Genomic DNA, 12,900 nt, shown 5'->3' with positions numbered 1-12,900 from the left:
TTCATGCGTTCATGACCTCTAGACTGGACTATTGTAATGCATTACTAGGTGGTTGTCCTGCATCTTTAATAAATAGGTTACAGTTAGTCCAAAATGCAGCTGCCAGAGTTCTCACTAGGACAAGAAAGTATGACCATATAACCCCAATTTTATCAACTCTACACTGGCTACCTGTTAAGTATAGAATTGACTACAAACTGCTGCTACTTACGTACAAGGCTCTTAATGGTTTAGCTCCCATGTATCTAACTAGTCTTCTAACACGTTACAATCCTTCACGCTCTCTGAGATCACAAAACACAGGACTTCTGCTAGTTCCCAGAATATCTAAGTCTACTAAAGGTGGTAGAGCATTTTCTTATTTAGCTCCCAAACTTTGGAATAGTCTTCCTGATAGTGTTCGGGGCGCAGACACACTTTCCCAGTTTAAATGTAGATTAAAAACTCACCTCTTCAGTCAGGCGTACACATAATACATCCCATAATATCATGCACCAGTACATCAGACCAGCACATTTTTATGAACAGCAGATATGTTAATCCCTTTCCACTGCTTCTCTCTTTGTACCCATCCCGAGGCATCCAGACACTGTACCAGCTCCCAACGTCCTCTGTGGGACGAAGCCTTTGGACGTCTACTGAGCCGAGGCCAACTCTAAGAATCCTGAGACATCTCCAGTTAGACTCTGTGGTACTCAGGAGATCAGAAGTCCTTGATCCTTACACCAATACAACATTTAACTGACTGTATATTACAATCACACCCCCAGTGTCACCCATATGAGGATGGGTTCCCCCTTGAGTCTGGTTCCTCTCAAGGTTTCTTCCTTTACCAATTTAAGGGAGTTTTTCCTTGCCACTGCTGCCTGAGTCACCTCAGACTTGCTCATAGGGGAATAAATACATACACACTGTGAACTATATACATCTAATAATAATCTAGAATTTTTATTCTGTTAATTCTTATTTCTTTTATTATTCGTTAATTCCTTTATCATTAATTATGTTTACCTTCTGCTCTGTGTTTATGTTCTGTAAAGCTGCTTTGAGACAATGTCTATTGTAAAAAGCGCTATACAAATAAACTTGAATTGAATTGAAAACTAAAACTTGAACCTTTTTAGATGCAGACATTAGAACTGCACCTTGAGACACTCAAGAGATCTGAACAAATTTATTTAAATGTCTGAGGCAACGTGGTTGGATTTGATTGGATTTCATACAAGTAAATATAAAGTTTATTTAAAAAAAGAAATATTTACTGCTGTAACTATAATCTTGATCTTAAGAACTTATTTTATACTTGAGTCTTGCAAATTGTTGCACGTTTATAAATATGATTTCGATCAAACTATAGAAGTAACTTCATGTCAATACCTGTACCTGGTTCTGATTAATATCTTTATCAAGAATTTAACAAGAAGTGGGTGTTGCTTCACCTGCAAGGTTTGTTATTCTATTAAATGTGACTAAATTCACTGGAAAAAATTAATTGCAAACATTAAAGTGTCATAGTGATTAATTCCTCTCATTGCTTACAGTAAAAACTGGTTTCACTGACAAAGGAACCTGTTATTAATCCTGCTCTCACCTGCCCACAGAACGAGAACAACCTGCAGGAGTTATTCAAGACTGATATCTAAGAACCCGCCCACATTTCCCCCAAATTTCCTGTGTTTTTATAGTCTTACACAATCTATATCATCTCTAATTTCAACCTGATAACAAACTTTCAAATAGAAAAGTAGTAAGTGAACTATATGTATCTGTATTTTTTACCTTTGCAAAACGTTTGTTTAAACAAAATGATGTAGGCATATAAATGTCTCACTGAAGGTTTTCTATAAATTTTCACAGGATATCTAGTTGAAACTAGAAATATGGCTTGATAAGACTTGAATCTACAGACACGGGAAATTGGGAAAAATGTGAGTGAGTGCTTAGATAACAGGTTTCAATCAAAAGCTCTGGTACAGGAATAGCTCCATTAAAAATGGAAAGCACTACTGAGGGTGACCAGCCAACTTACAGACACTTCACTTTTATAGCATTATATATATATTATAGCTTTTTCTCCAGGAATTTAAATAAAAATCAGTATTTTCTTCTTTTAACTTGTGCCCAGGATTTTGTCAATTTGGAGCTGCACATGGAATACAATGGGGGGGGGGGAGTCTTCATTTTACTCCCCAATTAAACAAGGAGCTACACAAACATGCACAACTTCTACAGACCTTCTTGTAGAAATGTGTAAACATGGAAAATTTTTATTTTTTTGTGCAGAGACAGATTTTTTTTTTACAAGTCTTCTATATATCTACAGCTGTTTGTCTGTGTGTGTGTGATAGGGTGTGTCTACAGTCACACAATTGGCTTCTTAACAAAACCTCTTACCTTGAATTTCGCGAACAACTTGAATTCAGAAAAACCTGAACATGTAAGTACATGAATTGGTGAGGGAGATGAATTTCGCTGCAACCCTGTTGGACTGTTTGTCACATGTATTTATCTCTACTCACTATTGTATGCTGATTAAAATATGGTATTTTAGTTAACTGTAATAAAAATCAAGAATTTTATTTTATTATACAGAATTTTTTTTTTTTTACAGGTATCAGGTTATGATGGACACACAGAAAATTGCAGCTACTGCAACTATTAGATTACCTGCTTATAGAAACTACTACAGAAACTTGCTATGAGGCGCACAATGAATGATCAAAACAATTAATATTCAAAAATAAAAATAACATTTTCATAATGACATCATCATACATGATGCTTTAGAGCCCCAGTGATTCACTCTGAAATTAATCCAGCTGAAGTACTAAAGTAAAGGAATACAGCAGAATCAAACTCAGCACCAACAATGGTGTAAACACTGACACGCCTGTGGTATTAAGAGAAAAGGCTATTTTTTTATTTTCGTACTGCTTTTAAACAGGAAAGAAAAAACAATGTCCTTCTTCAGAATGCGTTTACTATCCTTGATTATTTTTTTCTAGTTTAAAAGTAAGTCATGTTTAAAAGCAATGGCGAAAAATTGATGACATCAGGCATATATACAATCATCATGGTCATGCCTTCTTTTGAACCAATGCTGTGTCGGTCCTGTTTCTCAGGAGCTCTCGATTGCACTTTTATAAACTGTTGTAGAAAAGGACATTATTTACATTTACACTATTTACTGTAGAGTGTCACCCAAATGAGGATGAGGTTCCCTTCTGTGCCCGGTTCCTCTCAAGGTTTCTTCCTCATATCATCTCAGGGAGTTTGCCGCCGTCCCTTCCGGCTTGCTCATTAGAGATCGGGATAGATATAAAGTGTCTTTTTAAAAGTTTTAAGTTAATCTTTATTTAAATTAATTTTAAACTTGAATTGTACATATTCATTTATTTATTTTTATTCTTATTTTTTTTCTTATTATTAAATATTTATTTCTTTTTCTCTCTCTTCTGTTTCCATACTTCTGTAAAGCTGCTTTGAGACAATTGGGAAATTGTTAAAAGCGCTATACAAATAAAATCATCATCATTATTATTATTATTATTTTTATTATTACTGTTACTATTACTATTATTAATAACAGTAATAATAATAATAATAATAATAATAATAATAATAATAATAATAATAATAAATTGGTCTCATTTTTTACACCCCCTGACCTCCATGGTGTCAGTAAACAGCCTCTTCTTGAGCACACATTTACAGAGTACAGCCTACAATTTCTGTGCATTTCTCTCTACATAATGGCTACTGCAGAAACTCTTGAGCTGGGAGATTAATGGAGTTCATAGAGCGACCTCTGGTGTTGTATGACTGTAAATACACAGAAGTCTAGATAGTTTAAAAAAAAAAACAAAAAAAAAAAACATGTAAATTAACATTTCCAGACCTAATATCTCAACATTTTCACAAAGAACTTACAGCACAATCCATCATTTTTTAACTTAAATTAATCTAAAAAAAAAAAAAAAAAAAAAAGAACACATTCACATGGCATTACTGTCACTGTTACTGTCACTCAACACTTTTACTGAAAATCAGGGTCAGCATTTACAGGATTGAGTTTGTAAGCATATAATAAGCAAACACAAAATAAATGGGCTAGCTAACGTCCATGCTAATGCCATGTAGACATATAGAACATTCCACAGATTCACATCAACTATATTTAGTTGAAATTAAAAAATGAATCTCTAATTTAGGTATGAATGATGAAATGTGAACAGTTTATCATCATTAAGGATCAAAATACAACTAAAAATACAGAAAAAAAAGAATTAACAAACTTGCCTTTGTCTTCTCATTGCATTCAGTTATTTAAGACGATGTCATTTCCTGTGGAACATGTGATATGTGGAATATTCCAAACATTTAATAGGGGTGAATGTATTCAGGATGAGACTAAATAAATATTTTTTTCATAATTCTAATTCATTATCAATTGAACAAATGATGGATCTATAAAGTAATAATAATAATAATAATACAAATGCACAAAAATAATCATTAGTGTTACTTTGGCAAAAATGACAGATGGTTATAATTTGCACAAAAGTTTCAGGCTAAGTGCAAGAGTATTACAAAATAAATGCATGAAGTGATGCATGAACCTGTACTAAAATTATGACTAAAATTATGCTCTGATTTAATGTGTATTCATTTTTAAATATCAATTTTCAACATGGATATAACACAGAGAAAAAAATACAAAAGATACAAAGCACTTTTTCCTTTTTAAAAGCCTTTATTAAAAGTGATCATCTCAAGCCTTAGTGCTTTGACCCTCATTCTTGATCGGTCTTGTTTCAATAATTAAGTGCCATAACATCATCATTAATAATAACAATCATACATTTGTAAAAAATCAAATCTTTATTATCATAAAAATTTTAGAACTCGTCAATTAATAGAACCCTGGAGAGTGTAGATTCTGATTGGACATCAATATGTTTAGTTTAATCTAAATTCAATTATTCAGAATGAATACAGATGTGTGCTTTTTTGTGAGAAATATAATAAAGGTGCTCAGGCTCAAAATTATTGGCTTCCTCCATTTTCTTAGTGTGGCTTATGGCATGCACAAGGCAGTTGGGAAAACTTTTGCTCAGTGACTCAGCCACAGACTCCACATCACCGTTCTCGTTCTCTATTTGATCCTTTATCTGGTTCTTGTCGAGTGGTTTAGGGTCTGCAGTGAAAGACACCACAACCCTTATTTTATTACCACTCAAATGTTCAAAATAATTGTCAACTCCACAATTTACATGGCGCTTCTTCCCAAACAGAAACTTCACAGATTTGCCACCATCATCATCGTTAAATACCCGGACTGACCAGGAGACCCAGTAATACTTCTTCACAAGAGCCTCCAGTATGAATTTAGTAAACTCAGGGTCGACACTGCTCTGCTTCTCCAGAAGCATCTCATCTATATCAGACTTGGCTTGCTCAGCAAAGTTGTTCACACACTCATCCACTGCTGCCTTCATGCGCTTCTCTACGTCCTCCATGCGGGCAAGCCATTTCTTCCCCATTTCCTCATCCACAGTGTCTTCATTTAGTGCAGCGTAGCCCATCAGTGAGATGATCCCAACCACAAACAGCTTCTTCAGGCTAGCACAGAATTCCTCCACTGCCCTCCTGCTCCGCTGCTCAGTTTCCACTATAATGTCCAGCATTGTCTGTCCAGAGGTGTTCTCTTTCATGATAACATCATATAAGCATTCAAGGTTCTTTTCTCCCTCAAATTCCTCAAAATAGATGAGGAACTCATCTCGCTTCAACTGCTTAAACTTGGGTTTGGCTGTGAAAATATATTTAAAATATTCATACTGACTCATTATGTTTGCTTGGAGGTTGAAGTTCTGCTGGTTCACAAGTGATCGCTTTATTGCCAGTTCTGTTTTTTTAATCTCACCCTGGATCTTTTCAAGCTTCTGGTTGACCTTCACAAACTGCTCACCAAGAAACCTAGCCTCTTTGCCCTCTGGGTTGCTAATGAGCTCAGTGGAGACATTAAATACTGCCTCCAGGATGGGTTTGAACTGGCCTACTGTGGCTGCAAGGATCTCACAGCCTTGGCCTAGGATCTCTACTCCCTTTTCGATCTTGTCGCTGTTCTCCATAACCCATTCTGACACAAAACTCATATTGGACGTCAGGTGATGAAAGTCTTAATCTGTAACGGAGGCAAACGTTCTTTCTGTAACACAATAAGAAATGTCATTTTAAAAATTTTCCCAGGAATTCCAGAATCAGTGCAGCATTATGTAAATGTCACATTTATTGTATAAAAAATGCATTCGGTGCCTTGCTCAAGGGCACCTCAGTCGTGGTGTTTCCAGCCCAAGACTCGAACCCACAACCTTAGGGTTAGGAGTCAAACTCTCTAACCATTAGGCCACGACTTCCCCATAGAATATGATTATATGTCTATGTACAGTATAAATAATCCTAGTTATTTGATGTAACCCGAGGCAACGTTCCAGTTTTAGTTAAAAAGTAAGTAGTGATATTCTGATTGCTAGGGTGTTGCTATGTGGTTGCCATGACATTCCAGGTAGCTGTTAGGTGGTTGCAAGTTACTTGCTAGTTGCTATGGTATTGTTGTTGTTTGCTGTGGTGTTTCAGTATTAAGCCTCACAATCCTGTCCTGAATATGATATTCAGGTTTTGTGTAATTCCGTCTTTCACATGTTGCAGCTTAACTAACGTAAACTCAGTCTCGCAATGAATGATTTATTCGAGCTAGTGCCAAAGGTCTGTACAGATATTAATGTTTTTAGCACTGTCAGTTAGGTACATAAGAGTAATTTGATACTACAGTCTGAATCAAACATCCTAAGAATAGATTTTTTGCATATTTACAGATAAAGTACATGCAAATGTAAATTTTGTCACCTTGTTTTACATGAGTTACACTTGACTAGATAAAAAATGTTCAGCAGAGCCCCTAGTGGCCAGTGTGTATCAAGCTGCTGTTTTTAGTGGGTTTCTAGACGTACTGCAGCCATCATTGACACTTCCTGATGATTACTGCTGCGAGCTAACTGGCCAATCTGAAAGCTGACTGGCTGACAGAATCCTTCATTTCAGTTTGATCGATAAATCGGTCTTAGCTTCCTATAGAATCCAGTGTTACAGTTTAATAGCACCAACATTGTTGCCTTTTATAATTAGCAATGTCTTTGTTATCTTAAAACCACATCCATGGTTGCTAAGTGTTTTGCAAGTCAATATTTACTTAAGCAGTACATCCGGGCATTTCAGAACAGGTCCTTATCAAAGCTTAAAAAAAATCCAGAATTAGCAATTACATCAACATTGTAGACATTTATAAAGATCTATTTTGTGTGCCCTGTTCACTGATTCTATGTTTTGCTATTTTAAAGTGTTAGCAAATATTAAAAAGGAAAATAGCAAAGAAGCCCCAAAAGAAAGAGATCATCAAGAGATCAGCAGAGAAAAAAAAAAAACACTTACAGTAAGTACTGTAGGTGGAAAGTGCAGAGGTGCCGTCTGTGGTGTTCCAGTGCAGCCCAGCGGTGCCAATGACTTGCAGCTGCCTTGGATCGATGGTTATTTGTAGCCTTGCTGCATGTGGCACTCCCTCTTTGGACGGGCTCCATCTACTCCTCCCTCTCAGAGAGGGATGGGTAACATCCAGTAACTGTGCCCCTTTCACAGGCTTCCACTCTGCTCTGTGAAACAGTTTGCAACATTACCAAGTGTCCTGACTGAGCCACTGAAAAGTTTCTCCCTCAGAAAAAAAAAATTCCCTACACAGAGTAGATTTCTTACAAATACCAAATGTATTTAAAAGTAAATCAAATTTTCCCTGATGTGTCTTGGTCTTTTAGAACAGCTTTGGCATTCATCTATATTAATTCCAAACATTATGTTATGCTAAACATCACTTATTGTCTGAAAGTGTAAGCTGGACGAGCAGGATTGTTGTTTTCTTTCTTTGCTATTCTGTAGGTTGAGCACAACATTTATTTGCTATGAGGTCTAAAAGTCTAAACATTTCCTGGCATGCTGTACAGTAATTCAGTTTCAGTGAAGGAAATACAGTATATCGGTCCTGGCGTGAAAGTAGCTTACTCAATATCCTGACTACATGTGACAGCAGACAGGCTTAAGCTTGTTTTGAAATGTTTGTTTTCTGAGGAACCAACAATGTTGGTAAAACCGTGTCTGAAAAGAATGCTAGTATGAAAAGAATGCTATTTATTATTCTTTTTTTTCATACAATCACAAATCTTTTAGAGATAAATGATGTGCTTAGAGCCTTATTGTGCCTAATTATGTGTAATATTTTTACTTATTTTTCTTTTTTTTTTAAATCTACTGCATGCAATATGTGATTCCATGATCTCTGATGCTTGTACTCAAGACCATTAAACACATTCTGTACTGTTTGACTGTTTAATGTGGAAAATTAATAAAGCATATGCACTATCCAGTGTTTCCCAGAAAGACGATGGTGTCCCTTAGGAGTCTGGTTCTTCTTAAGATTTCTTTATCATGGAAGGAAAATGGCTTACAGGGTATTTATTTGCCATTGTCTTGCTCATACTAGGGATCTAAATATGTTTGTAATGTAACGTGGGATAATGTGGCCTGTGTGTATAGGGAAGTCGAATAGTAGCACGTCCCTACATCTTCTTTTGCGCATTCTCTTTTCTTTCTTTATCCACCTCCTGCTCAGCCCCTCCTCATGTTCACCAATGAATGCAGAGTAACCCAATAGAGGGAGGAAACAGACACAGAAGACCTGGCTAAGGCTTGTATGTGGGCATGTGATGCTGACTCATGAAGGTAACCTCAGTAATGAACCACAGACTGGAATGATTTAAGGCACAGAGAATAATATTTTGTGTTTTCTTGAAGTCATAATACATGCTGTATTTTTTGAAAACAAAGGCCTGAATGCTATATTTTTAATATAGTAAAAGCCGTACAATCACCTTGCAGTTCTGCTCCACACTGTACATTTTATTACATCCTTTCTACCAATTATAAATGCATATACTGTAGCTGTAAATTCATTGCTTACCTCTATTCATTGCTCACCTCTGTTTATGTATATTAACTGTACCGACACTATATATTTCTTGGTTACTTGGCAGACCTGCCAACCTTTACGCATTTTGTGTAGCAGATACGCATTTAGACATCAAAGTGCGCTGCGATTTGTCACTTCAATATACGCATTGTAAAAAACCGCTGATGCCTTTGAGTTCAACTGTCTGTGCATTTGCGCACCAGGCAATGCGCCTATGGGTGTAACCGCATTGGGCAGCAACCTGAGAAAATAATAATACGACCAATCATAGCGCCAGTTTAAAACTCAACACTACAAGCGGAGAGCCGTCAAAACGAATGTGGTTTTCATCTGTCTCTGTCCGTCTTCAATTCTTCTTACAGTGACTGGTTTTTCCAAGTTAGGACTTAACGTTTCAAAGGTAAATGGCCAGAATTGTTAATTGCATCCATTTTAATAAGCCTGCCGAACCACAGGCGGTGTTGTGCCTCAAGTTTAAGTTTTACGCACAGATCAAGTTTTACTTTATTTGCCAGTATTTATATAGAAAACGTAAGTCATGCCTGTAAACGCATTGCCGTCGTACTTTAACGGAAAAGACAAACTGGTGCGAGCACGCAGAAATCAATCGTATTCTGACTCGATTGTTACTGGCTACTGTAGATCACATCTGATGAACATCATATTTTTTTTTTGAAAAGCAGGGAAATAAAAGCAGAAAGTAGAAATGATGAGGGAGGTATTATTATATGATCAGCCAGTCAAAACCATAGCGAAGTCTAGAGTCTTGCATTATTGCTGAGAAAATTAACACATGTATGTGTTGTCAGATATGAAGTTACTGTTTAGTTCATTAGATCTAATTTATGGCAATACATAAAGAGTTGTTAAAAAGTATTCAGATATTATACACAAACGATCATGCACTAGTAGCAGCCAAGTATTGTTATTGTACATTTTGTACTTTAGTACTGTAAAATGCAAATCTTCTTACATGACATTTGTGCCTTAAAACATATTAATAATGTATAAAATTGTTTTCATGCAAATGCGCGTGGAAACCTATTATGAAAAACATGAGGATGATGATGTGTGTGTGTTGTGTGTGCCTTGCAGTTAGTAATAGACATGATGTCAGATGAGGATACTGACAGAGAGGAAGAGGGAAGCAAATCTTAAAAGAAGCGAGTATATGCCCCTCAGAAGTTCTTGACCGGTGTTGTGCCTCAAGTTTAAGTTTTACGCACAGATCAAATTTTACGTTATTTGCCAGTATTTATATAGGAAAAATATAGTAAAAATTTGTGATGAATGAGCTTGTGAACTTAATCAACACTGACCAGCAAATGTGCCTGACCTTGCGCCGCGTCGATGCAGTAAGTTGCTACTCAAAATTTTTTTCCAAGGTTGGCAGGTCTGCTTGGTAGTACATACAATTTATACATGTTTTAGACATATTGTACTGTCTACAAATACCATGCTGTATGCTAATGCACAAACTCCATGCTGTAGCTTTATTTATTTGTTGTACATATATTTACAAATTGCACTTGTTCCTTTGCACATTTTTCTATTTGCACCTCTGGTGGATGCTAAACGGCATATCATTGCAATTTAACTGCACTATGCAATGACAAAGTTGCTTGGACTTGCCTATTTGATCAACTTGGAAGCATTCCTAGATGTAAATTCATTTTTATTTGGTTTATCAGTATAAAGTAAAGTCGCTAGTCATAGTTAGTGCTAGCTGTTGTGCTCACTTATTTTCACTAACAAAAAAAAAAAAAAAAAAAAAAAGAATTTGGACAGAGCAGCCAAATCGTTGCCTATAACTGTAAGTGTGCAAACAAAAAAACTTCAGCAAATCCCCAAAAAATTATCCCAATCATTGAACATTTCAGAAATCATCTTAATTTTTTTTAAACTGAATTTTTACAGTACAACCTCAACTGTGACAAGAGGAAGACCTCCAGGAAACCTCACTGAGCGAGTAAAGAGGGGATTAGCCTGAGTAATTATAAGATATTTGTGTAGGATCTTGACATATAACATACACACATAACATGAGGACAAATGTGCAAAACAACTTTTGGGTCTTTTATAAGGGAAGATTAGATAGAAATATTTGCAAGCGTATCCATGTAATTCTTCGTAAAGCCTGCAGATGTCACTAGTCGACTGCTACAAATCATGCTAATTTGCATATTGTGCTGTGGTGGTGGTTATTCGCGAAAAGAGTTAATGACATGAAGTGAGCTGAACTCATGGAGCAAGTCCTTTAAAAGATACCCTGGGGCTTTTACAATGACCATACTTATAAAATGATTTAATCTGATTTAAACTGATATCTATTCTTGTTTTTAATATTTCAATGTCTGATAAAAAAATGTATGCGATTATACAATGCTCCATTTTCTAAGCTAATAGTCAGTAAAATTAAGCTCTGAGACATTATAGCCCATGATTCAGATGGATATACAGTAAAGCTGTAGATTCAGCAAAAGATTTTGATATACTGTATACAGCCATATAAGGATATGAAAAAAAGATTGAAATCTTTAAGTGATAATCTAATAAATATATACAAAAGCAATTCAGGAATAAAAAAATTTATTCTCACATGCAGAAGAAACTAAGACAGCTGTGGTTTAACAAAATTTCAGTGAATTTGGAATCACTTCCTCTAGTTACACTCTTCCAGGACTTCTTGCATCTTAGTCTGAATGTTCAAGACATTTTGGCCCCATTTTAACCTGAACTCATCCTCATCATCCTCAGTGACCACATAGTGACGGCCATCAGTGCTATGAGGCTGATGTGGAAGAGGTAGGCCAGATGAGAGCATTTTGCCTCCATAATCTTCTTGTTCTTCTTGTAGTGCTGTAGATAAAATATCAGTAGCGGCCTCCCAAAAGTACACAGTGAAATGAGACAACGTTTCTCCAGGACCATGGTACTACATACTGTAAAACAAAGAGAGAGCTAAGGACTTAGTAAGTAGTCCTAGCCACATAAAGTGCATCTGTGCAACCTGGTGCAAACAGTGCAGGACAAGATAAAAAGTCAGTGCAGGACAAAAAGACAGTGCAAGCAAAAAATATAAGACATTACACAAAAGATAATACACAAAAGACAATACACAGCACTGAACAGTGTAAATACTATACATATTTATACTATAAATATGTTCAATCAATATTACGTACAATAATAAAACTCAGGACTTCTGGTAGTTCCCAGAATAACAAAATCTACTAAAGGCGGTGGAGAGTTTTTGTATTTAGCTCCCAATCTTTGGAATAGTCTTCCTGATAGTGTTTGGGGCTCAGACACACTTTTCAAGTTTAAATGTAGATTAAAATCTTGTCTCCCTTATCTATAGTCAGGTGTATAAACATTAGTCAGATTGTACAGTATATTTATAATCACACCCTCTATTATTACCTATATAAGGATGGGTTCCACTTTGAGTCTGGTTCCTCTCAAGGTTTCTTCCTTCACCATTCAAGGGAGTCACCTCAGACTTGCTCACTGGGGATAAATACAAACACATTTAAATATATCTAATATTAATCTTGAAATTTGTATTATATTAATCTTTATATTATTCTTTATTTTAACCTTTTGTTCTATGTTTATGTTCTGTAAAGCTGCTTTGAGACATTATCAATTATAAAAAGCACTATACAAATACATTTGAATTGAATTGATTTAGAGTGTGTATTTGGTGTAGGTCTGTATCTCTGTTACTCTGTGGCACTTAATGTTGGATTAGTTTTCTTAAATCTATGCATTATTACACTAATGTTTATTCTGCAACACTTCGGTTTTTAAGACTTCAGATA

At 35.7% G+C, this 12,900-nt stretch overlaps 1 protein-coding gene and 1 long non-coding RNA gene across 2 annotated transcripts; both read right to left on the bottom strand.

Annotated features, from left to right (window-relative positions):
* Positions 1-4,742: 4,742 nt before the first annotated feature.
* LOC125138341 lies at positions 4,743-7,687 on the bottom strand. The gene is made up of 2 exons (XM_027157667.2): positions 7,492-7,687; positions 4,743-6,211 (listed from the first exon to the last, which is right to left on the bottom strand). The coding sequence occupies exon 2, from the start codon at positions 6,156-6,158 to the stop codon at positions 4,980-4,982; it is 1,179 nt and encodes a 392-aa protein (XP_027013468.1). The 5' UTR covers positions 6,159-6,211; positions 7,492-7,687; the 3' UTR covers positions 4,743-4,979.
* Positions 7,688-11,648: 3,961 nt separating this feature from the next.
* Positions 11,649-12,630, bottom strand: LOC125140214. Its single transcript, XR_007139466.1, has 2 exons — positions 12,500-12,630; positions 11,649-12,018 (listed from the first exon to the last, which is right to left on the bottom strand). It is a non-coding gene; the product is annotated as an uncharacterized LOC125140214 (long non-coding RNA).
* Between the last annotated feature and the right edge of the window lie 270 nt (positions 12,631-12,900).

This window comes from Tachysurus fulvidraco, chromosome 25, assembly GCF_022655615.1.
Source record: "Tachysurus fulvidraco isolate hzauxx_2018 chromosome 25, HZAU_PFXX_2.0, whole genome shotgun sequence".
Lineage (NCBI taxonomy): Eukaryota > Metazoa > Chordata > Actinopteri > Siluriformes > Bagridae > Tachysurus > Tachysurus fulvidraco.
The sequence above is the reverse complement of the archived record's forward strand: the minus strand, read 5'-3'. Positions and strand labels throughout refer to the sequence as shown.